Source organism: Nicotiana sylvestris, chromosome 7 (assembly GCF_000393655.2).
Source record: "Nicotiana sylvestris chromosome 7, ASM39365v2, whole genome shotgun sequence".
In the NCBI taxonomy this organism is placed as follows: domain Eukaryota; kingdom Viridiplantae; phylum Streptophyta; class Magnoliopsida; order Solanales; family Solanaceae; genus Nicotiana; species Nicotiana sylvestris.
The window spans coordinates 39,775,232-39,801,014 of NC_091063.1; the positions used below are offsets into that span (position 1 = coordinate 39,775,232).

Here is a 25,783-nt window from a genome sequence, read left to right on the forward strand (position 1 = left end):
AGTTTTTGTATTACCTTTGAAGCAAGGTGTAATAAGGAGGTCAACAAGCAGTAAAAGCAGCGAAACAACAGTAACATCACAGTCCCATGGTAGTCCCAGCTACCCAAAACTTCCCGAACTACATTGACCTGATTCCTTTATAGCTAAGGATATGTAGGAAACCTTTGAAGCAGAGGTTCGGTCAAATCTTTCAAAAAATGCCTCCCACGGAGTATTTGAACGGGCAAAAATCGCTCGTATCCGCTCACTTTATCTTTGCACGAAAAACTCTTCGAGTTTCCGCACAAAGAGGGGCAGCTATGAGCACGTGATTTTTGCCTCACGAAAACTACTCCAAAATAAATCAAAAATAAAGTTAATTTCTTTTAGTGTGCAATTTTGGAAATAATGTTACGTTTATTAATTGTTTGTGTTTTGTCCATAAATGTTTGTTTTGTTATAATTAAACAAAATTAAAATAAAAAATACATGTTTCATGCATATCTAGGATTTAATTATGCATTTAATAATTGATTCAAAAATAATAATCACAAAAATATGCATTTGTTCTAGTTTTAATGTTTCATTATGTGATTAACGCTTTGTCTATGTGTTAAATAATTGTTAAAAGGTGATTAATATTTTTGGAAGGTTGAAATTGTTTTATAATTTTTATTAGGATTTTTATAATTAGGGATAAATTTAGGAAATGAAAAATAGGTTGAAAAAAATAAAAAATCGGACCTGGATTAAAATCCAGGCCCAAACCAAGTTACCCCCCACAGCCCAATCCAAACAACCCAGGTCCGGTCCAATTTAAACGAACCAAAACGACAGCGTTTGGTCGTATTTCATCAATGGCCGTTGGATCAAATCCATCCAACGGCTGAGATCTCATCACCCTAACCCGTGATCCTTACCCGACCCACTGCCCCGACTCAGCCCGACCCTGGCATTAAACCAAACGACATTGTTTGGTTTAATGAACAGATCCTGGCCATTCATTCTGCCTGATCTAACGGTCAGCATCAATCCACCCCGTCCCTATATAAGTCCAAACCTCTACCCCGACCCCCTAACTAAACCCCCCCCCTTCCTCTCCTGTTCATCATCGTCTTCAGACGATGCCCCTAACCCTAGCTGCCCTAATTCCCCATCGCCTGAAATCCGGCGGCAACAACGCCGCCGGTCACCACCTTAACACCCCAGAACCCCCTGAACATCCTCTATCCAAATATGTTATCCACTTGGCTCGAATCCTCCTGAAGGTTCTCGAATCTTCATTTGAAGATTCGAGCCAAACTCAGATCTAAACCAAACAGCCCCTAATTAACACCATAGCATCCCCTATCCATCCTCATCACGGATCTGTTAGTAGCATGGTTCGAATCTTCATGGAACTGCTCGAATCTTCATTTGAAGATTTGAGTGAAACCTAACCCTACTCAGATTCCTTCCAAATTAACACCAAATGACCCCTAGGCTTCCCTCACCCTTGTGTCATCTTTGGTTCCCTTCGAATCTGCCCAGAAGTGTTCGGATTTAAGATCCAAAATCTGAAACCCTAAAAAACTTTCCAATCTTGGAATTTTTTTCAATTCAAACGAGGGGTTGAAGTTTAATCGACCTTAGTCGAAGTATTTTCAGTTGAAAATACTTTGACTAAGGTCTGTTTGATTTCAAAAGTCCGAATCCAAGTTGAGTTCGAGTCCGTATGAAGTATAAAGATTCAGAGGTATTTTTCCTATTTCTTTTTGTTTCCTACATGTATAGTTGTTTGTTTCAATAACCTGTTAATTTTTCATATTTTTGTTTGATTAATTTTGTTATTCTGTCTTGTACCCGCTTACTTGATCAAAGTGTGAATTGTTTCTGTTGTTTGTGATTGTTTACAATGTGTGTAATCGACTCTATTAAGTTCGTCGATTAGTTACATTATGAATTCCCGTTTGTGATAATGCTAGTTGAAACAATCTGTTTACCTATTGTTTGTGGACAATTGTTATAGATAATCAGTTTGATTAATACTCGTCAGTTAAATCATCCTTGATTATATTTCAATGAGTCCGTCAAATGAATGCTGCGTGTATGTTGATTTCTGAACCAGTTGGTTTCAGGGCATTGTCAGTATATTGACAATGCTCCTGTGTTTGTTTGATCTTAGTTCAATGTTGAAGTTCAGTTTAAATTGTTATGTTGAATTCTGTATTATGTTGTTGTGATGTTGGGTTTGAATTCAAGTTTACAGGGGTTGGGTAGATACAATTGTGTTAGGAAGTTGATTAGGATTGGTTCTAGCTGTTTAAATCAGAAGGATAATTAAGATTGAACAGATTTTTTTTAATCTGTTTTGTAACAGATTCTGATTTTAGTTTAAAGACTGTAATAACAGTAGGATTCAGGGGCATTTCTGGGAATGAAACAGATAAAACAATGAGGGTAATATGTTAATAGTAGTGTGCTGAAAGTGGAATGTTAGTGGCTGTTAATTTAATGGGATAATGGGAAACAAAGGGTAATGGAATGCTGGAAATCAGGAAAAGGGTCACTTAATGGGATTTAAAGTTTTTAAAAGCAGATTTTGGATATGATTTTCTGTTTTTAAAAGAAAGAAGGGGTCCAAGCAATACTTAAGAAAGGGGACAGACCTGTATAAATACAGGGATAGACATTAGAGGAGGGGATCTGATTTTTAAGGCATTAGGGAATACACACAGAGATACATATACACAGGAGATTTGGAGAGAGATTTTTAAGACTGAGATTTTGAAGAAAAGAAAAGAACTCAGATTATTTTGTAAGAAGAGGAAAGAGAGGAAGAAAACAGAAAAAGAAATAGAAAAGAGAACATTCACACACACACACACAATCTGAAACAGATACAAAAACAGAAACAGAAAAATCAGAAATAGAAATCTGAAACAGGAAAGAAACTGAAATCTGAAAAATGTTATTCTTCTAGAATCTGTCCGTTGTTTGTTTGTGGATATTGTTCAGTTTGAATCTGAAATTTTATCTCAAGCTTCTGTCACTGTTCATCTGGGTTAACGGGTCTTGTTCAGACTTGCTGTGTTATTGGTATATTCTGCCGGTGTTTTGTTGCTGCTATTATTGCTGAAATTTACTCCTTCTACCTTTATTTCCAGGTACATATCTTTTAAACTCATGTTATGAAGAGCTTCAACATGACAAATAAATGAAGCTTGGAAATTATAATTCTGTTTTCCATTCGTCCGAGTTCATTAGTTTAAATTTCAGTTTGTTTCATGTTAGTTAACTAGTAGTGAATTCAACACGATGGCTATAAGTTAATTGTCTTATTTTGAAATTCGTATAAAAGCTTTGTAATAATGTTAGCCATTACGAAATCTCATTTGTTTAGTCATATTTGAACTGTCAAAATAAGGAACATGGCAGAAAGTTGGCTATTATTTGAACTTTATGGTATTGTTAGTTAGGTGCAGCATAATATGAAAATATCAAGGAAAAATACATTATTGGACTATTTGGTTAGTAGTTAGTTGTTGTTTAAAGCTAGGTGATGTTGGTTGCATTTTGCTATATTATGGCATAACAATGGTTATGTTTATAATCAATAGTTGAAAGTTGCCTTAGTAAAATTCGCTATGTTCACAATGTCAAAGATATGGCGAATAATGTTGTATGCAATATCATTTTATTAAGTCAACAAGTAGACTTATTCTCTTTCTTAATAACAAAGGGCCTAGGAATTTATACAATGCGAAAGTAGTGTTTAACAATAATTCACATAGATTGAGAATCAAATTAGTTTGATTATGTGTATATATCCCAAACTTAATCATAAGCAGAATTAATTAAAATAATTTCGCCTATTAGATTAAAAACAAGTATATGAGAATGAGATGAGATGTATAAGCACGAATTGCAACATTTTATATCAATGGTAAGTAGAAATAGAATTTGCATTAAATAAAAATAATCAAAATTCTTCAAAAATATCTCTTCCCTTTATAAATCATTTTTTAGTTTCATATGCAATTCATTTTTGGGTATATATATATATATATATATATATTGTATTTACGAGAAAAATGGTAGTCTTAATCACACTTTGTTTATTTTACTCCTAAAATTTGAATGGCTCGAAAGAATATAATTCATATGTGAAAATATAATCAGCTGTAAACATTTAATAAATTGTGAATTCTTTTCAAAGAATTTAAGGGCCTCTAAAAATGGAAATTTCTCATGATTTTCACATAAAATGTATGAATATAATAAACAATTTATGGAAAATCCATAATACCATTACAAATATTTTGCGCGATTAGGGATGCGTTCGCGTAACCTGATTATTTTTTTAAAAGCAAATTCGGATTATGCGTTCGCGCAACTTCGAGCGAATATTTAATAAAAGGGATTTCTCCAAGGATGTTAAAATAATTTCATATAACCCGAGATGTGCAGTTCACTGTTTAATCATACAAGGGCGACGGTGTTCTTAATTTTATTTCTAACTTCGAACGTATGATTTTTTTATATATAATAAAAATATATATAAAAAAAATATTATCAACCTTTTGTGTACACGTATGCGTGGCACGATTCTCTGTAATTATAAAAGGTATATAATACGAATATACGTACGCGTAATTCGTTTATATAATTGTAAACAATAAACAGAAGCGGTAACAAAATCCTGCAATAAAAATGTAAAATCAAGATAAGCCAAGAATAAAAAACAGTTAAGCGACCGTGCTAGAACCACGAAATTCGGAAATGCCTAACACCTTCTTCCGGATTAACAGAATTCCTTACTCAGGATTTCTGGTTCGCAAAATAACAAACAGAGTCATATTCTCCTCGATTCAGGGATTAAAACTGGTGACTTGGGACGCCTTAAAATTCCCAGGTGGCGACTCTGAAATAAATAAATAAATCCCGTTTCGACTGTCCTTTAATTGGAGAAAACTCTCTACGCGCCCCGCGGGTGCGGAAAAAGGAGGTGCAACAAGTGTTTCTCACATTTTTTCAAGCGCATGAAATCATCCAAAAAAACAAACTCCACATACTAATTGTCGGAAAATATATAGTTTATGCCGAAAAATTTTCGGGCTATCTTCTTAGCCCATTTTTTTTAAAGATTTGTTCACACCTATACAATCGTATCCTCTTTTAGATCTTGGCACACTATCACCACCTTTAAATTTGGCCACCATCATAAAGTTCTCGTTTTTCTTCTCATTTAAAAGATTTGGTTGGCCGCTACAATTATGGTCGTAATAGCAACAACGTTGCTCCATTTATCTTCCACTATGCAAGCGACCATGAGATGGCATGAACATGAACGATGACAAGAGCCCCCGCATTTTCACTCATCCGGCGAAATTTTATTTTTTCCCGACGAAGTTTCGTTTTTTCTAAATAGTTAAACTTGTGACTTGAATGATATTCGGTTAGATCCGAGCGGATCTGACCGGAAATAACAAGTTTTGGCGACCCTTATGCATATAATACAATATAAATACAATACAATACAACAGGTAACAACCATCCAAACAAGCTATTATAGATCAAAAAACATAGGGTGAAATTCCACCATCTTTTAACTCGGTTGGAATTTTATTATCGACTACTTTATGGTTTGGTCGAATTTTCATTTTTCCGGCAACCTTCATGTTCATGTTCGTTATTTGTTATGATTGAGTCTCATCTTTGGTTCATTTAGATTGGATTTGATTTCACCACCCTCGACTATTGCCATTATGTTTTGTTTACTTGCCAATGATTTTATTGGTACTCTATTTGTTCTGTCATGTTCGCTTTCAGTTGCATTTTGAAGAGAAAAAATGGCTGAAAATTAATTCTTCTGGCAAAGAGGGGTCGTTGGGAAGATGACGTAAGGTGGGATTAAGTTAAATCCACGTATCTTTGTCTTATTCGTCGATATGACGTGTGAATTACATGTCTTTTTGTATTTGGCTGCCTCAGAATTTTGTGTCAAAATAACACATTTGAGTTTGTGGTTGGAGTGTTCATATGGAACATACTTAAGATACAGTGTTTAAGTGAAAATCGTGGACAACTTTAAGGGCTGTCGATGTATTTTGCCTATTATTATATTCGTCAGCTATTTCTAGTTTAAGCGATTGAATGATCGACTATTTAGATTAATCCTTCAACAACAACAACAACAACAACAACATACCCAGTATTATTCCACACAGTGGGGTCTAAGGAGGGTAGCGTGTACGCAGATTAATCCTTCAACTTTTTGCAGTTTTTCAGAAGAAGAATTAACCCAAATAGCCGCTCATTCATCCACTTAAACTAAAGTTAGCCGGTGGATGTATAATATATGAATATTTGATGTATTATATGTATAATTGAGTATAATTAATGTATAATCTATGTATATGGCTAGAAAAAGTAAAATATGAATATGAACGGCTATTTGTGTAAAGATCTCTTTTCAAAAAGAGAAATTTTCATAAAGCACTATCTTTTAGTAGTAATTAGCCATCTATAAATACCATTTACCATATTACGGATTATAGATACCTTTTCTGTGGTTATAAGATGTATCTGATGTATTTAAGTTATTGTATTCATGAATACAATAACAAAAATAGGCGTGAATCAGGGAAGTTCAGCTAATCAGTTGTTGTATTCGAGTGTATTCGACTGTATTCATGAAGTGAAACATGGGATTACAGCTGGACAGATTATTATATTCGACTGTATTCACGGCGTGAAATAAGGGATTACACTATTTTTAAAATGAGAAGTGAATCAATTAACATAATAGACTCATAATATAATTCAACAAACTCAATTATAGCACACAAACTTTGTATTTTTCAGTTATAAAAAAGATTATCAACCGAAAAATACCCCCAAAACATAGCAATCTTAAGAGAAATTATATAATACATCTGAATACATAAATTATATTACAGTGAATTATAATGAAAAAAAGACAATGAATACAAATAAATACATGAAATACAACGTGATACATTGAAAATACATTGAAATATATTAACAGAAAATCAAGTTGCTCAGTCCCAAAATCCGTCGTCTTTGTTCAAGAACACGCCCTAATTTTCGGTGAATTCGCCTTCGAGCAAAAACCCATCGTAGCTTTTGTAAGCCCTTAACTTTGATTCGTGTATTTTTAGTGGATGACGGAAAATACAATCATAGGATGAAGAGGGCAGTGCCATCGTAGCTTTTGTAAGCCCTTAGCTTTGATTCGATTCGCAATTGCCTTTGGGGTTAAGAAATCGTTTTCCCCATTTTTGAATTTGGAAATTGAGATAACCAAGTTCAAATCTAACGGAAAATCTAGGAGATGAAAGGAGACAAAGAGATAGATAGATAGAGAGAGAGAGCCGTACAACTGGATTTCGCCGGAGAGGAGGAAGTTCCCAAATTCCAGCCAAGAGAAGTGGTGGTCGGTCAATGAATCCGGTATTATTTGGAAGAGAGAATGACACGATCAAATTAGAGAGAGAAAGAAAATAGTGTAACTGAATAGCGTATATAGTGGCTTAGGGGTAGAAGGTACCAAAATTAGATATTTTGCTATAAACAGTAAAAGGTATCTATAGAATATAATTTTTTTTAAATGGTATTTATTTAAAATAAATAAGTTGTTAACCTTTGCTATAGGAGGTAAAAATTCCTTACTAGTGAAGAGGGTGAAATTAAAAAATAGCCAGATTTACAACTGGTCGTTCAAAAATAGCCTAATTTCAAAAGTAATCGAAATTTAGTCACTTTTCATTTAAAGATAAATCTGGGCGAAAACACTATTCAAAACCCAGAAAATACGCCAGTATATTATGTTGGAGTTCCAGCATAAGTATACTTGAACTCCAACATATTATACTAGAGTTTCAGGATAAGTATGCTGGAACTCCAGCATAATATGATGGAGTTCCAGCATAAGTACACTAGAACTCCGACATAATATACTGGAGTTTTAGCAAGTATACCGGTCCAACATAATATACTGGAGTTTGGAGCATCAGTGCTCCAGTCTCCAGTATATTATACTGGAGCTAGCAAAGTATACCGGTCTGGCATAATATGCTGGAGTTCATACACAGGTGCACCGAACTCCAGTATATTATGCTGGAGCGGTCTCTATTACAGCAAAATAGTGACTATTTTTCATTGACTTGGTAACGCTGACTATTTTTGAATGATTAATCTAAAAACTGGCTATACCGTGGTATTTTTACTAGTGAAGACTCATTATAGCCCATGACATCAAACGGGCTTGAAGGACCCAATGTGCGATTGCAGCCCAATGTCACAGGGTATAAAGGCCCACAACCTTGATAACGTCAAAGATTACAGAAATCTTCGTAACAACTACTCCCACGCAAAATAAGAGCAGGGCGGTAGATTTTGGCGCCAGGTTTCCCTCCAAAAAGCTTTTCCCTCCATTTTCAGTTCCCATTAAGGCACCGCTTATAAATTCAGAAGTAAAATAGCCAAATGAACTCATCAATCTCATTTCGATTTACATGCAAATTATACCTTTTTACATTTAAATTTTAGTCTGCACTCTTGCAGCATGGTAGAAGCCCTAGGACCAGCGAAATTCTACGGTAGCAGCCTCCCTAGGCCACGATTTTACAAGCCCAACGAAGAGCGGGTGGACCCACCAGTCTCCGTTATTGATCCATTAATGTCATGGGCGGAGGAAGCCCACTGGTCCATGGGTGGCGTGAACTTCACGCGCCACCGTCTCCAGGGCCGCATTCAAGGCAACATCGAGAAGCTACGCACGGAGCTTGAAAAGGTAGAGAAGAAGACCGGCAAAGAAACCCCTGCAAAGGGTTCGACTCCGTTTCCCGACAGTCCATCGCCTCCTCCTGCTCCGTATGTGTTGAAGCGGAAGAGGTTTTTGATTGATGAATCTGAAGTAAAGGAGCGCGTGGGAAGGAAGCTAGGAGATGAGTTTGATAGGGTTGCGGAGGAGAGTGGATTGAAGAGTGGTGGAGCTGTGAAGGCTGTTGCTAGGAGGACGAGGAGCTGGAGAAATGAAGATGCTGTGGCTGAAGTGGTAAATCAGGTGAAAGCTAAGGGCGAGAAGTTGAAGGAGGGTTTGAAGGATGGCGAGAAGGTTGGATCGTCGATAAGAACTTCGCCTAGATTGTTGAAACGTAGGTCGCCTTGAAGGTGTTTGATAATTTGTGTCATTGACTGGGTTATGTAGAGGACAGGACTATAGTTTGTTTTTATTTTCTTTTCCCTTCTTAATGAAAATGGATTGCTGGTGTCAACTAAATCTTGTTGAAACTGCAAAAGTTTTAGCTAAATGAGAAGAAATTTAGTTGCTTTGCTTCTTGTATTTTCTGTTCCATGATATATATTGGCTGTAATTGTAGCTAAATGTTGCTTTGTTGAGATTGTGGTTGATCCTGCCATCCTGCTGTTGTCTCTAATAATTGCTCTAAATGATATACTACTATTGCTTTTATTGGTTATGGATAATTTACTCGTTTTAATTGTTCAGCATTGTGCTGAAGTCAAAATCTCAAACAAGATCTGCAAATATTCATATATAGATATTGCAGAGCAAATTCATCCATAAGTATTGTAGATATTAAATTATCAATTGAATAGTAAATGCATCATGTTGCTAGTACTTGCCATTGCATTGCTGTTTGCTTTGGTTCATTGCTGTTTATTGGTTGCTACATTTGGCCTGAATAAGTTAGCTTACAATTTATTACATAAGAGGATTATCAAGTTCTGACCTGCTTTAGAAACCTTAGACTTTTTCAGAAATCAAGACTTATTTTGTTACTGACCTCATATGTGCAATTGAGATAAACCATTGGTGGGATGGTTAAGAACAAGAGGTTTATCCCTCTCAGTGACTGTATACGTTATTCATTAACCTCCATGAGAAATGCAATTTCACTAGTGGGGTCTGGGAGAGTAGAATGTACGCACTGTTGTCGGAAAACCCTCGGCTCAGAAAAGATAGAGTAACAGTAGCAACAACACCAACAAACCAAACAGTAGCAACAACACTAGCAAACCAAACAGTAACTGATGGTTACAAATGCTCAATATTACCCAATATTCTGATTAGTCACACACTAAAATTGACTATTTTAGCAGCTACAATTGCAACAGCATGAAGATGAATCTTCCCCAGCTCGAGTCATCACTGCTAATGAAAAGAGTCATCTTCCCTACTATTACTATTGGATTGAGACGTATCTAAATAGACCATATGGTTAACAATAATTCACAAAGTCCACGCCAACTTAATTGGATTAAGACATAACTGTTGTCTAATAGTTACAGATATTTTGCCTTCAAAAAGAATTTGTTACAGATATTTTGAAAAAATACTGTAGTTAAAGTCATACTGTATCAGTATTAGTATTACTACTGGCCAGTGGCCTCCTATAAAGAAAAACAAAGAAAAAAGATCCGCAATAAAATTGCAAATTTATCCAACAAACCTGCCAATCTAAATTCCAAAAGCACGCTTACCAATAAGATATCGCCAGCTGTCACCAGCATTCTTCCCCCGTGAATCTAGCGTTAGGGTTTCTAACACTCTCCATTCCCAATCCCAGATCTCTTATTTCTCTGAATTCTGTCTCTTTCTCAATTCCCCTCGAAACACTCAATACGTGCATACAAATGGATTTTTATTTATAACCCAACTTGGTCCTTACTTCTCTCTGTAAAAATTGCAATTTTGTACAAAACCATGATATAGTGCTTTGAGTTTCACTTCCCAATTTTAGGTCACGTGATTATGCAGCAAACTTTTTAGCCATGAATCCCCTTGCTGTTTGTATAAGTAGCTGAAAGTTCAGACTTTTAGTCTGAATTCTTGTTAAAAATTCAATCTTTTTGGAAAACAGAAGATAAATAGCTTCTGAATTTGTAAAATCTGAAAAGGGGTTTTGAGTTTTTGTGATTTTAGTGAATGGGATCATCTGGGTTTTTCACAATCTGCATTCTCCATTCACTAATAGCCACTACAAGTGGTGCACTGATAATGTTCTATCTGAATGAAATCTCTGTGTTGGGACATGGGATTGAAACAGCAAGAAAGTTGCTAGGATCAACCCCACATGACCAATTGGTGATAAAAACATCTGATTCATTTGTTGGATTGCTTTTATGTGTAATTGGGTTGTTGTTATTCATGGTATCTTTTGTTAAGGACAGAGAATTTCAGGGCTTTTTTGCTAAGGGTTGTGTCCTTCTTCATGTGGCAATGGGATTGTGGAGGGTTTATTTTGAGAGGAAGCTTGAGGATTTGGCTTATGATTGGCCAAGGCAACTTGTTGGTGATTTTGTTCTAGCACTCTCTTGGGTGTTCTTTCTTGTTAATTCTTGGAGGGAGAAATATGATTAGAGAAATTGTACAAGTGGAATTGCTATTTTGGGATGGTTATGCCATTTGATTACTTAAAAAGATTGCTGTTTGGTGCAAATTGGAGGTACTTTTTCTGCCTGAATATTCATGTAAATAAAAGGGATCAAGAGATAAGGAATCCTTGATTTTTCCTTCTTTTTCTTTCATTGTAATTGAAGCCTTGGCATAACGAGTAAAGTTGTTGTCATGTGACCAGGAAGTCACGGGTTCGAGCCGTGGAAACATCCTTTTGGTAAGGCTGCGTACAATAAACCCTTGTGATTCGACTTTTCCTGGAACCCGCGCATGGCAAAATCTTAGTGTACCGGGCTGCCATTTCTTTTATTGTACTTGATTATATTTAGAAATGAAAGAAATGTGGCAATTTTGACACTTTCTAAGACTAAACTTCGATGAGGACGAAATTTCTTAGGTGTATTAGCTTTATTGTATTTTTCTTTTGCTCCATTATCAAACCACATCAGTAAATCCAAGTTCAGAACATTTGATTCTGAATGGAAATCCCAACAGCCTTAGTTGGATCTCTATATCAGAAAAAGACTTCCTATGTAGTCCTCCTTTATGTATAAGAATAGTATATTGAAGAGGGTGTATTAGTAACGTTAAGATTGATAATACTAAGATTAGTTATGTTGGGATTAAATATGCTAGAATTATTTTTTATTGACTGTTTTATTTGTTGTATTAAAGGTTTTGAAAGGTCAGTTATAGCTTTAAACATGCTTATCCATATGTTAAAAATTATAATATTACTAATGTCATGATTTGTTATGTATTAGTAATGAATATGGTGTATAACTAATATAATAGGCTGATGCTTTCAAGTCACTTGTTCTGTATATATATGCTATTGGAGTAGTGTGGATTTGTAGCTTTTGCTCTCTCTTTTTTCTTCTTCTTTTCTGAGCTTTTGTGCGTTTATTTGATATTTTGATGGAATAAAAAATTAAAAGACTCGCGTTCAGATCAACTTTCGAGTGTTTTGTAGGAGTATATTAGTATAGAATACAATGCTGTAGATGTTTCTTACTCTGTGTCTGTTACTTTATTAATCAAGTGGGAGTAGCTCAATTTGTCCTAGTTTTTCAGATGCACAAATTTTCATGTCTAAATAATGCAAAGACAAGGTGCAGCTTTTCTGTGTCTTTCTTTATCTCTTCTTCTTAAATCTAGACTACAAGCTATATGAAACAACATAAGCTCAATAGATTGTGAGAAGAAATATTGAAGCTCAAGAGAGCTTCGGGGCGTGGCCCTTCTCAGATCCTGAGTGAGAGATGTTTTGTGCATCAAGAATGTGTTGAGACGTGTGCAAGCTGCTGGTTCGGATACCGCGATAATTTAAAAAAATGCTGTGTTTGATAGTTGGCTTACGAAATGCAGCACACGGAATCTTGGACCACATAGAGACGTGAGTTCTCCAAAAGCAAAGGTTTCCAAAAGAGCGACAATGCCTTATGCCACCACTTATCATCCACTTTTGGACCCCATCTCCAAAATCATGTCTTTGTGGTTTGTGCTCATTCCTGCCATTTTTTACTCCATTTTACTTCCTCTCTGTGCTGTCCCAGCCCCATCGCCACATCGCCCCATGCACATACCAGTCCCCCACCGTTAAAAACATCAAATATTGGAAACTTTAATTTCAAAATTTTATGTCAGTGTATGTAGTGATGAAGGTAATTAAAGATTTTAAGTTACTAGAGTAAAGCTCACTCCACCTGGGACAATATATATTGAGAGGAGAACTGAAAGCGTATAGAATGACATTAATTGCGTGAGGCACAAATTAAAATTTTTGGTATACAATAGTCATAGATTATTGAGACCTTAATAGCAGGATTTCTTTTAGTGGAAATTATCGAGTATCCAAGAAATTGTATCTCTACTGTTTAGACGAATTGACGTCTACTAAAGCTTTGAAAACATACATTGTTTGCCGCTAAAACAGAATATTTTAGGTTTGCGCTTAATGAGGACTGAATCTTAATTATTTAGATCTCAGTCATTAAGTGCGTTCGTTTTTAAAGTCTTAATCTTAATTATTCAGATCTTAATCATTAAGTATTTTTTTTTTATTTCACAACCACTTAATGGTCTGAATAGGTCTGTATAATTAAGATCTATAACAAAGACTTATAGCCTGTTTGGCCAAGCTCGAGAAATCAACTTATTTTGAGAAGTGCTTTTTTGAAAAATGCTTTTGAAAAAAATACTTTTGGAGAGAAATAATTTGTGTTTGGCTAATCATTCTGAAAAACACTTCTGAGCAATAATTTGTATTTTGCCAAGCTTTTCAGAAAGTGCTTTTAAGTAACAAATTACGAATAAGGACTACATTTACTTAATAGTTAATATTATAAGTAAATAAATAATCTCAAAAATTTGTTATTACAGGCAATAATTAAATCTTTTCATTTTATTTAAGTAGAATAAGAAAATAAAATTTAAAAAGTACTTAATTTTTTTAATATAAGTTAAATATATTAAAATTCATTCGACAAATATAAAAACATTCACCTCTAAAGTCATTATATATTAGAAAGCTATCCTAAAAATAAGAAGAAATACTTATACATTAATATCCTAAGTATTAGGTTTATGGTTATTTTGGTATATACTATATTTTGTTAAGGGTATTTTAGGTAAGAAGAAAAGACAAAACTGTTTTGCTTTTACTTTTGGGAAGAAGCTATTTTTTTCTGCTTCTTAGAAACTGCTTCTGCTTCTTCCCAAAAGTATATTTTTCTCCCAAAAAAGCTTGGCCAAACACCTCAAGTTAGGAAAAAAGTGCTTTTGGGAAAAAAACACTTTTGGCCTCCTGAGAAACTTGGCCAAATAGGCTATTAATTTCATTAAGATATTATCATCCATATTCATTATTAACTGCCACCACCGCCTACCATTATCAACTACCACTATGCCACTACCACCATTATCCTCAATCATCACCACCACCACACCACATCATCCTCAATTATAGCCGCTACCATTATCGACTATCACCACCCCCCATTCCCACCACTCCCACCACCATCATTCTCAACCATAATCAACACTCGTCCACCTCAACTACCACAACTAACCACCCATTAACATCAAAAATTACAGTTGGCACTGCCCATCATTATAACCTACCACCACCCACCACCACCATCCTCAATCATAATTGCCATCACTACCAATCATCACTAGCTACTACCCTGAATCACCACCATCAACCAAAACTACCACCAACCACCGCCTCTAGTCGGCAATCACCTGTTAGCCATCACCACCAACAACTATCATATTTTAAAAACCTATATATTTTATTGATAGAATATTAGACTAATTAATATTTAATTTGAATTTTATGCTTATTAATTTTCAAATAAGATAAATTTTATACATTCAGATATTAAAAATCAAACATTTTTAATCATTTAGTATTCAGATCTTGATACACATCTTAATATTCAAATATGTATTCACATTAAGATGTTTTAATCTTAATACACATCTTGATATTTAAATTTAGACTTCTTAAAAAAAAAAAGCAAATGAGGCCTTAGATGATAATTTGTCTAAATTGTTTTTGGAAATTTAAGTTATATGCATTTGACGATATAAAAAATATTGAGAAAATTGTCTGTATAGCCGCTGTAAAAATAATAGCCGAAAAATGTATAATATATATATACTAATTTTTTTATATTTTTTCGGATACTAGATATAAATAGTTTCTGGCGCGGGCTAAAAGTGATAATATCCCAAAAATATTTACACTATCGTATTATATAACTGAAGCAAACTATGTCAATCCTTTATTTTGCTCGTTTTAGTTAAGAAGATTTGAATCCCCTGATATCTGCTGAAAATTATTGGAGTACAATTAATTGCATTACATCTTGGCAAAGTAGGCACTATGTTAGCCCCATCCTATCCTCTATTATAATAACGTGGGACATAAACTAATAAATTATGATGCCACCTCTAGATGTTGATTGAATTGTAGTTTAAGTTTAGGATTCGATGCCTATATCCACTGGCCTAAGCTAGTATTTATGCATGAAAGATATATGTGTTTGCACATAAATTTGTGCAGAAAAATAAAACTGTAATTACAAATTAAACAACTATAAAATAAATGATTTTTATTGATAAACATTGCGGGTTACAACTCTGTTTATCCTTGATTCTTCCCTTCGATTTGTTATTCATAATTCGAGGGCCTTTTATGCCTTGATCCTTTTGTGAATATTCCGAGAATTTGTGAAATTTTCTGAGATGACCTCAATTTGCGAGATCCTTTATTGATCGAATATGTAGCCCTTTATATAAGTGTGAATTAGGGTTTAGGGTAGAGTAGCCTCTGTATACGATCGAAATCCGGCTCGCCTACAACATGATAGATCAGGCTCGAAACATGAATGATTGAAGATCGACCCCAAGTTCCACCGGACTAGAATCCGGGGTCAGAATGCCCGTCTTCGAGAACATTGAGCCCGTGATCCCGAAATCGACCCTACCCCGAACGAGCTCGAGGAAACATTGTTAGCATAACCAACATAAGACCGAAATATCCGTGACCGGTCGGATATTAAGGCGGGTATCTCGGCACGTATCAATAAGGAACCGACAATCAACAAATCAAGAAATTTTTACCTTTTATAGAATTGTACCTAAAGTAAGACTCCCCACTATATAAAGGGGGTCTGATAATTTGTTTAACACATTGTAACACGCATTCCAAAGCAATACATCATTACATCTCTCTTTAAGCTCTTACTCTACTGTATCTTGATATCAACCGAAGTGTATCCAATTCGAGTGTGACTAACATCCCAAGAGTGTAACTGTTCAATTCGTGTGGTTTGAATTTACTTTATCATTGTTTATTTCAATTGCAATTTAATTTATCGCTTTGTGTCAAGTTAATCCGCGTATCTTTAAAACCACTTACAAATTCAATTGTTATCTGATTTTAAGGGTAAACAACCTCCAAGCAACCCTAATAGACTTATAGGATTTCAAGAGTCTTATAGTATCTTGAATTTACTTGAATTTAGAATTTAGCTTGATCCGTTAAAATTTAAATGTCTACCATATGTATTGAGTAATGTAGTTTCACCGTTTGTGAAATTTTATTTTTGAGACTTTAGATGTCCGTTGGCTGAGAGAGATATCAAACTCTTGTTAACTTTTAATACTACTATTTTAAACCATCTTCTTTTAGGATTAATTTCATAGAAAACAGATGCGAATTTAGGATTTAAATTCTATGGGTTTAACCTTAAACTTGTGGGATCAGACCTATTATTTTGTTGTAATTTTAATGTATTTTTAACCAAGGTTAATTATTCCGAAATTAGTTATTTCGGGATTGATTATCTCACCATTCCATAAAGATAAAAAAAACTATAATTCCGTGATAGCTAATTTGGGGATTAGTTATACCGCAATTTTATCCCAATCGAACATGAGATAAACTCATCTCAAATTTAATTGCGAGACTAATTATCTCTTATCCCTCGTGTCAAACGAGTCCTAAGGGTTTACTAGTTGAAAATAAGGATAAATCTAGCCCATATTAGTAAAGATGAAAATATAAGGCAAGTGACATTTAGCCGAGCAGTCAAAATAATTATATTTGCTAGTTAGTATACAAAAGAATATATTCTTTTCCGTTTCAATTTATGTGAACCTGTTTGACTGGGCACGGAGTTTAAGTAAAAAATAAAAAATTTTGGAATTTGTGATCCTAAACAAGTTCAAATGGGGCCCAGAGTATTTGTGTAGCTATAAAAGTTTCTCATTAAGGGTAAAGTTGTAACTTTAAGCTAAATTATTATCAAATTTAGAAAGGATTTATTCTTTTTGGAACGGATAAAAAAAAAATAGGTTGACGTAAACTGGAACAGAAGTGCACTTTTTCCTTTGCAAAAGCAAGCTTCAACTGACAGCACGCACTAATGCCTCGTTTGGGTAAATAAAAGCATTCTAGTATTATCCCCTTGTTTACCAAGCTGTCCACAAAACCAAAACAACACAGAATAGGTAAAAAGGAAACGACGCAGAAAGTGAAGAAAAATAGAGAGAAAAATCAAAGTCCAAAAAAGCCATCAAATCATACCCAAAATCACCAATCTATGACAGAAACCAAAGAACAAGAACCTTTGCAACAACAAGAAAATCAATCAATAATCTCCTCTATGTTTCTCATAAAAATCATGAGCAAAAGAAGAACATGGGTATTTCTCTTTGTTTCTGTTTACACAATTTTATTATCAATTTCTTGGAATTTTCTTAAAACAGTGCTTTCTTGGTATGAATCAACTATGTCAAATTCCTCAACTTCAGCTTCAGCTGGTTGGCCTGCTTTATATGCATCTGTATTATTAGGTGTAGCTTTTGGGGTTTTGTCTATGGTAGCAGCTTTAGCTGTTGCAGTTCCAGCTACTTTAGTTACTTGGATTACAATTTTAGTTTTGTTGACTTTTGCTGGAAAACCGAGAAGAGATTTGGTTTTAGAAGGCAAGAAATTGACTGCTGATATTACTGGATTTGTTGTTAAGGTTTTGATTAAAGAAGGGAATATTGTAGCTGCTCTTTGTGCTGTTCTTGGTTATTTTGCTCTTGTTAGAAGGAATAAAGAAGATCCTGTTGTTGATTATTGACTTGAAACTATAAATTGGGCAATCAGGGAATTCCAATTTCTCCCCAAAACAGTTTGTAGAATTATTATTTTTATTTTTGCTTTCTTGTTTTTTAAGTTTATTTGGTTAGTTAGGATGTAATAGTCAAGTTATTTGGTTTGAAAGGGCGCCGTTGGAGCAACGGTCAAGTTGTCTCCGTGAGACCTATAGATCACGAGTTCGACCCGTGGAATCAGCCACTGATGCTTGTATTAGGGTAGGTTGTCTACATTATACCCATTGGTGTGCGGTCTTTCCTCACACCCTGTGTGAGCGAGGATGTTGTATCAGGGTAGGTTGTCTACGTCATACCTTCTTGGTGTGCGGTTCTTCTGTGCACCTTACATGAACAGGGATGTTTTGTGCATCGGGCTCGTTTTTTGGTTAGGAGGTAGGACTAGGGTTAAAAGCTGTTTGATTAGCTGTATCTAACTGTAGATTATCATAAATGTCTATGCCATGTAACATATAGTCTGTGAAATGGGATTCAATTATGCTGCTCGAGTAATTTCTTTTTGTTTTTGGTTATTATTTGTAATGTACTAAAAGAAGAAAGTCTTGTGACCAACTTTGTATAAGTTGTGGACCAGAGGTAGGTCTAACTAACATTGATATTGATTTATGATCAACCATTCAAATTTTCAATCTTTTCTTTCTTGGATTCTGGATTGAATGTTTGAGTACGGATTGGTTGAATGAACAAGCAAGGCATGTGTTAAAAAGGTGCAATATCTGAAGGTACGCCATGTCTTAAATCTTACAGGTACTTAATTAGTGCAAGTTTATCCAATATTTCTATTTCAGAATTGGAGATATTAGAACTCAAAAACAAAAATATCCTGTCTATAGAAAAAGGTTCTCGCATTTACGATAGAACGTCCAAGTTTGGTGAACATAGTAAATCGATACTTATACTGATGAAAGGTAAAAGGTATTCAGTGAAATACTTGAATTATGTCTAGTATAGCTCCAATGCCACCGTTGCGTTAAACTCTTAAGGTTAAATTATTTACTTGGTCTAGCGTAAACATCGACTTCGAGCAAGTATTTTTCCTACGAGAAATATGTATTTTAGTTAGGTCACTAGCAAATTGGACAATCAGGGCTAATTAAGTTTGAAATGTTCCTTGCAGAAACATGTAGGCAGTGAGCTAGCAGATTTATAGTAACTCAAGTTGCTTCAACTTCCGGGCGAAGTGCAGCAATAGTCACTTTTAAGCTCGTTATTTAGTTTACAATGTATTTAAAAATTAGCTAATTTACCCAAACCTCAGGATTAAGTATTCTGAATTTGGAAATTAAGGACTTAAAGTCCTAAATTTTTGAGCTGTTAATTTAAAATTCAGGACATAAAATTCGAACTTCTGGACACAATAACCTGAAGTTTGAACTTTGAGGTTTAAACTCTAGGACGTCGTGTCCTGAAGTTTAGACGAAATTAGCTAATCTTTAAATACATTGTAAACTGTGATTATATTAGACAACATGCTTTTAAACCTAGTGTCATTTCTACTCAACTTCCCCATACGATACGAGGTAAAATTTGACCAAAAGGGGAATAGGGGTGAATCTTGGGCTTGTCCATATTTTGATGGGCTTATTTGACATGCTTGGCCCATGCGTAGTTATTAGTCCACAAAATAGAAAAGGATCTTTACATAAATAGCCTACCGGATTCACTGTTTACTTTTCTTAGCCGGATAAATAGATTATACACAATTATACATATACTATGTATCTGCCGGTTATTTTTAGTTTAAGCGGTTGAGTGATGACTATTTAGGTTAATTCATCAAATAGAAATCACTGGCTAAACAGCCAACGATAAATTTCTTTTTCATATAGAATGTTTCAGTTTTGATTTAGATCTGTTTAAATGTTTCATTATTATTTCTTTTGTTTCTGTTTTGATTTATGTGTGTTTGATTAGAATTAGTTTCTCAAGTCACTAAATAATTAGCTTCTCACCTATGTTGTTAGATTAATATGATTTGAGAAATCCATGTTAGACTTGAACGTAAATAAGTCATTATTTTAAAGGAAGTTCTTTTTTATAAAAAAAAAACAATTTTTATGTTAGCATTTTATTCCTTAGTTGATGTTATGTTTCTAGTGTTCAATTATTTTAATTTCTTGTTTCATGAAACAATATATGGCTTTAAGTTCAAAATTATTATAGTTATCTAATAAAAACTAAAAAATGGAGCCTTACGCTAAAGAAACTATGGTATATTAGAGCCATTGGATCTTTTAAATTTAAAGTGAGATGAATGAGATTTTGGGCTTTTAGATTTAATAAGTCATAGCAAGGATTATGATCCGGGCTCAAATACAAACTGGGTAAAGAATAAAATCTACACTATATCACTTTTACCACAAAATTCCATAACTCTCGGCTTTGCAATAATCTCAAAGTAGTTTAGAAAAAATAATTGTATATTCGTAGTTAGCACGATTAATAAATTATCGTGGCTATGGGAACGGTTCCCGTGGCATAGTTGCGATACCAAATCTCCTAAATTTGGGTGTGCATTTATGTGACCCAAATCCAAATCTCAACGGAGTCGGAATGTATTAACAACCACGGGTGCATTGATTGCGACGTGGTTCGAGATGCATTTTCACGACGTTGCAATTTTATTAAAAAAAATAATAATAAAAGCGGTTTAAAGTTGATAAAAACACATAAATTATAATATGTATTAAAATTAGATATTTAGCCATTACAATAATTTAAGCGACCGTGCTAGAACCACGGGATTCGGGGGTGCCTAACACCTTCCCTCGGGTCAACAAAATTCCTTACTTAGAATTTCTGGTTCGCATACTTCATTTGGAAAGTCGAATATTTTCCTCGAATTGGGATTCAAGATAAACCGGTGACTTGGGACACTAAAAGCCAAACCTTTCCCAAGTGGCGACTCTGAATTAAATAAATAATCTCATTTCGAATATTGTCACTTAAATTGAAAAAACTCCCTCGCGCATTTACCCCTAGGGGCGGGCGCGCAAAAATGAGGTGTGACATTGTCGAGCACAATGCCTCCGAGCGGCTATTTCGTCAGTTTGGCCTGCCGCAACTTATACCGACTCCGCTTGCATGGCATGCTTTACATTATGAGAGGGATGATCAGTCCAGGGCGGAAGACACATTTATGGCATGGCTTAACGAGTAGTTGGGTACTTGGGACAGGCAAGGGGACTTGACCCCACCTCCGCAACACTTTCCTATTCAACGTTATATGGCATGGTACCGCACTGTTTCCCGACTTTTTATCGGGAACCCAGTTCATCAGGCACACGGTCGGTACGTCCCATACGCCGGGAGACACAAGGCTCTGGTATGTTTTCTCTTATTATTAGTTATATAGCTGTAATTTAGTGCCAAATATGTAGTTTATATTTTTTACTTTGTGCAGGCGATTGGATTGCATACCGTCTATCATAAAGGGCAGCAGATGCAGAGTTATGTCCACGATCCTGTGGCCATGCAGGAGTATAGACGTCGATTTATGGATGCAGCTGCCCAGACACTGCAGCGAGCCCGATCGAATCAGCGTTTGGCACACGAGGCTGATTATATGGACCCAGCATAATACCATCGAGGTCGTGGTATCCCACGAGCTGGTGGTGGCCGACGAGCTGGTGGTGCCGGACGACGTGGTCATGGGCAGAGAGGAGGTGGTCCCCAGCAAGGGGGCGTTGAGGCTCCTGCTGATGATGTTGCTGCTGATATGGCAGGTGCAATGCATGAGACGGACATGCCGTCTTACAGCCTTGGAATTTATCGCACTCCAGTGCCATCGCAGGTGACCCCATCGGGTCAATTATTGATCACGGGCTCGGATATTCAAGGAGTGGATTGGGGTAGATACTTCCCAGGCCCGTCTACCACTGTTGAGGATCGACCGACCTGAGATTTTTATAGTGGGCGCCGACTGAGTTATGGCTCCACATCACATGCGCATGTATGAGTTTATTAGTATTGAATTTGAATTTGTTTTATTTGTAACTTATTTATTTTCTTTAACTTTATTAATTTTCTTTTTAAGGCTTCATGCGATGCAGCGAGAGATGACTACATTCAGGATTTAGAGACGATGATGGTAAGACAATATAAATTGTTGTGAATTGTTATGTAGTTTTCTATACTAAGTTTCATATTATTATGTAGCCTTCTACTGGAGCTGATAGCACCACCGATACATGTCATCCTGCGCCGCTGTAAGCACGTGATTTTTGCCCTATATGACCATTACTCCCAAAAAATTCAAAAAAAAATAAAGTAATTTTTCTTGGTGTGCAATTTTGTGATGTTTTGTGATATTTTGAATAATTATTTGTATTTATCTGTGCATGTTTATTTGCTAAATTAATAAAAAATACAAAAATATGTCGCATTTTGCATATAGGATTTAATTCTACAATTGTTAGTAATTAAATTTGTTTTACAAAAATTAAAAATTACAAAAATAGGCATCGTTTGCATTTTTAGCATTTAATGTCCAAATATACAATTTTATGCTTAATTAATACTTAATTGTGCGTTAATTGTTATTGGGAATTAATTTGCGCTTTTATAACTTAATTTAGTTCTTAATAATAGTTTAAGTATTTTTATAATTTAGTTTTAGAAAAATAAAAGAAGAAAAGAGAGCGAAAATATAAAGAAAGTCGGAATTAGGCCTCTTCTTCGATTTCAAGCCATAGGCCCAAAAAATGGCCCAATCTTCCCTACGACCCAGTCCATTTCGAATTGGGTCGACCCAGTCCATAACCCAACATCCTATTATCTTACAAACAAAAAAAAAAAAAAGAGAACCCTAAAAACACAAAACACTCATCCGCCCCCCCCCCTCAATTTTTTTCATCTTCTTCTCCAAACCTTCCAAACCCCACCTCCCATGGCTGCCCTTCATCCTCACCATGGACAACCCAGCTGCGCCTTCAGCTTCACCAACGTTCATGCCTACTCCTCCTCCTTCGTTCTTCGTCAAGCTCGAGCTTGAGCTCGACGTTCATGGCTACTCCTCCTCCATTTCGTTTTTTCTGTTTCTGCTACGACCAAATGACCCTTCTACTTCCATCTTCTCCGTCCAAGAAACCAAACGAACTGCTGCGTCATCCATGGCTTCCCCTACTGCTGCGTCGTCCCAAACAAGCCGCTACTGCTGCCGATTGCTGCCGATGCGTGTTCGTTGCTGCTGCTGCCGATGCCGTGTTGCCGCTGCTGCTGCCACTGCTGCCCGCTTTCTTCTTCGCAGCTGACCATGGACGAGCTTGCTCGTCGCTGCTGCGTTTTCTTCATCTTTCACTGATGCTTGTTGCTTCGTCGTCTTCAAGTCCGTTTATGTCCAAGTTTCGTTGGTTTCGTTTAGAGTTCGTTCGATGTTCGTCGTTGGTCATTTACGGTTAGTTGTTCTAAGTTTTATTTCATCCATAATTTGTTTGATATTTTCAGATTTGAAATTAGTATAAGTTTGTTTCATTTTTCTTATTTATTTTTAGATAAAAATGGTTAGTTTAATTATATTGTTGATAGATTTGAATTGAAGATTCAATTAAATTATTTTTTCAGTTTGAGAAGATTTAGTTTTAATATAGAAAAGTGTTAGCTTAAATCGTTTGAATCCGTTGATTGTTGTTAATATAGATTTAATTCGTGTTTCATCTTGTTTGAAGTTCGTTTTTAATTCAGTGATTTAATGTGAAGTTATGTTTTGGTTTTAATTTTTGGATCATGTATATTTGTTATAATTTTGTTGGATTTAATTTAAAAAGATTAATTGATTATTTGAAGATTAGTGATTTGAATATGTTTATTTGTTTTGTTTAAGTTTAATTCGAAGTTGAATAAAGCTTGTTTGTTATTGTTGTTAAAGTAGATTCATTCATGTTCCTACTTTGTTTGGATGATCTTGAATCCGAATTTTGTATAGTTTGATTTCTTGTTTACCATTTATGATTATTGCTTGAATTGTTCTCATAATCTTGTTTAAAGTTTAATATAAGAATTGTTTGTTGTAATGTTGTTAGAGTTGATGTTAAGTTCAATATGATTGAATTTAGAAATTTTCATACTTTGTTTGTTGTTGTTGTTGAATCCGAAAATAGGATTGTTTGTTGCTAAAATATTGTTCAATCAAATTTTAGTTGTTCTTTGTTGTTCAATTCATGTTCATGTGATTTGTTGTTGAAATGTTGTTAAAATCGTGTTCATGTGATATTGTTGTTATGATGTTCATCCATGTTCATATTGTTGTTTGAACATTGTTAAGAAATTGATCATATTGTCTATATTTTGGTTAAGTTTGATTAATTGATGTGTTATAGCTGATGGGTAGTTTGGTAAATTTGTAATACATTCAGGGGTAGTTTGGTAATTTCAGTAAGGTCGGAAGGGGTAGTTTAGGAATTGTACATTTTTGTAATTGTTTATTTGAAGCATGGGGGACAAAATGAAATGGGGTGGGTTGTGATATGATTATTTAATATAAAGGGGGGACAAGATTTAAATTAAAGGGGAATCTTGCATTATTTTAAATAAAGCATGGGGGACAAAATATAATGGGGTGGTGTGATATGTTTATTTAATGTAATGGGGATGAGTGGAAAGATAATGGGTTGGGTAGAGAAAAAGTATTGATTTAATTGATTAAAAGATTTATGGGATGGGATTATATATATGTGAAGTCTTGAACACAAGAAAGGGAGAAGAAATACAGACAGAGAAAAAAGAGAGATTAAAAAAAAAGGAGCTGAACATTTATTTCGAAAAAACATTCAAACTCTCAAGAAAAGAAAAACATACAAAGAGAAAATAAAAAAAAAAGTTGAAAATTAGAAGAGAAAGTAGTACACACCTGATAAATATTCTGGTATACAGGTGTAGAAATTAAGGGTTGAAGATTAAATAGCCTTTCAAAAATCTGAAAATTTCCCTTGGTTTCTGTCCGTTATTTTCGGCATTCTTGGATTTTATTTTGAATTTTTCAAAGCTGTCACTGGGATTTTCGTTGGCTGGTTATTGCTGGTTATTGTTGCTGTTGCTGTGTTACGTATTACGTTGCTGACTTTCTTCTTCTTATATTGACAATATCAGGTACACAACTGTAATTTTGGCATTTTGTAAGCTGAAATGAAGAATGGAGAATTAAATTTTTAATTTAGTTTAATTTAATTTTTTGTATTGTATTTAGGTTATTCATGTATTATTATTCTGTAAATCACTGTCATTTGACATAACTAGGCATATTATAGCGACATATTAAATAACGCCTTAACCAGATTATTAGGAAATATATTTAAGCTTGATTATTAATTAAAACTGTTTAATAACAAAAAATAGAAGAAATAACGTAAAAATGGCGTTATTGAATCAGTTTGGCAAAAATTAACTAAGTTCCTTATTCATAAGGTTTTTCGTCAACGATAAGTTAATCCGAATCATGTAGTCAATTTCAGTTATAACATGAATTAGTTTGCGAACAAGTATTAGGACATGATGAATTAAAACAAAGTTAGTTAATGTTAAATTGTTTAAATTTTTAGAAATATGATTTAGTACTCAAGTTTTTATTTTTATTTCTTTCAATTTTCAGTATTTGTAAATAATTAGTTTCAATAAGCTTAAGTCTTACTAACAATTTGAATTTTAATCCAACTATGGGATAATTAGTTTTTTTTTTTTTTTTTTTTTACTTTTCGATAATTCCAT

The 25,783-nt window shown here is 34.6% G+C and overlaps 2 protein-coding genes and 2 long non-coding RNA genes across 4 annotated transcripts; all 4 read left to right on the forward strand.

The window, feature by feature from the left end:
• The first annotated feature begins 8,346 nt into the window (after positions 1–8,346).
• On the forward strand, positions 8,347–9,404 carry LOC104234384 (uncharacterized). The gene has a single exon (XM_009787938.2). The coding sequence runs from the start codon at positions 8,549–8,551 to the stop codon at positions 9,152–9,154; it is 606 nt and encodes a 201-aa protein (XP_009786240.1). The 5' UTR covers positions 8,347–8,548; the 3' UTR covers positions 9,155–9,404.
• Positions 9,405–11,364: 1,960 nt separating this feature from the next.
• On the forward strand, positions 11,365–12,032 carry LOC138872539 (uncharacterized). Its single transcript, XR_011400927.1, has 2 exons — positions 11,365–11,453; positions 11,586–12,032. It is a non-coding gene; the product is annotated as an uncharacterized lncRNA (long non-coding RNA).
• Positions 12,033–17,520: 5,488 nt separating this feature from the next.
• Positions 17,521–18,048, forward strand: LOC104234386 (uncharacterized). The gene has a single exon (XM_009787940.2). The coding sequence runs from the start codon at positions 17,521–17,523 to the stop codon at positions 18,046–18,048; it is 528 nt and encodes a 175-aa protein (XP_009786242.1).
• A 2,799-nt stretch (positions 18,049–20,847) lies between these two features.
• LOC138874195 (uncharacterized) lies at positions 20,848–22,379 on the forward strand. The gene is made up of 4 exons (XR_011401236.1): positions 20,848–21,407; positions 21,486–22,034; positions 22,119–22,172; positions 22,241–22,379. It is a non-coding gene; the product is annotated as an uncharacterized lncRNA (long non-coding RNA).
• The last annotated feature ends 3,404 nt before the right edge of the window (positions 22,380–25,783 follow it).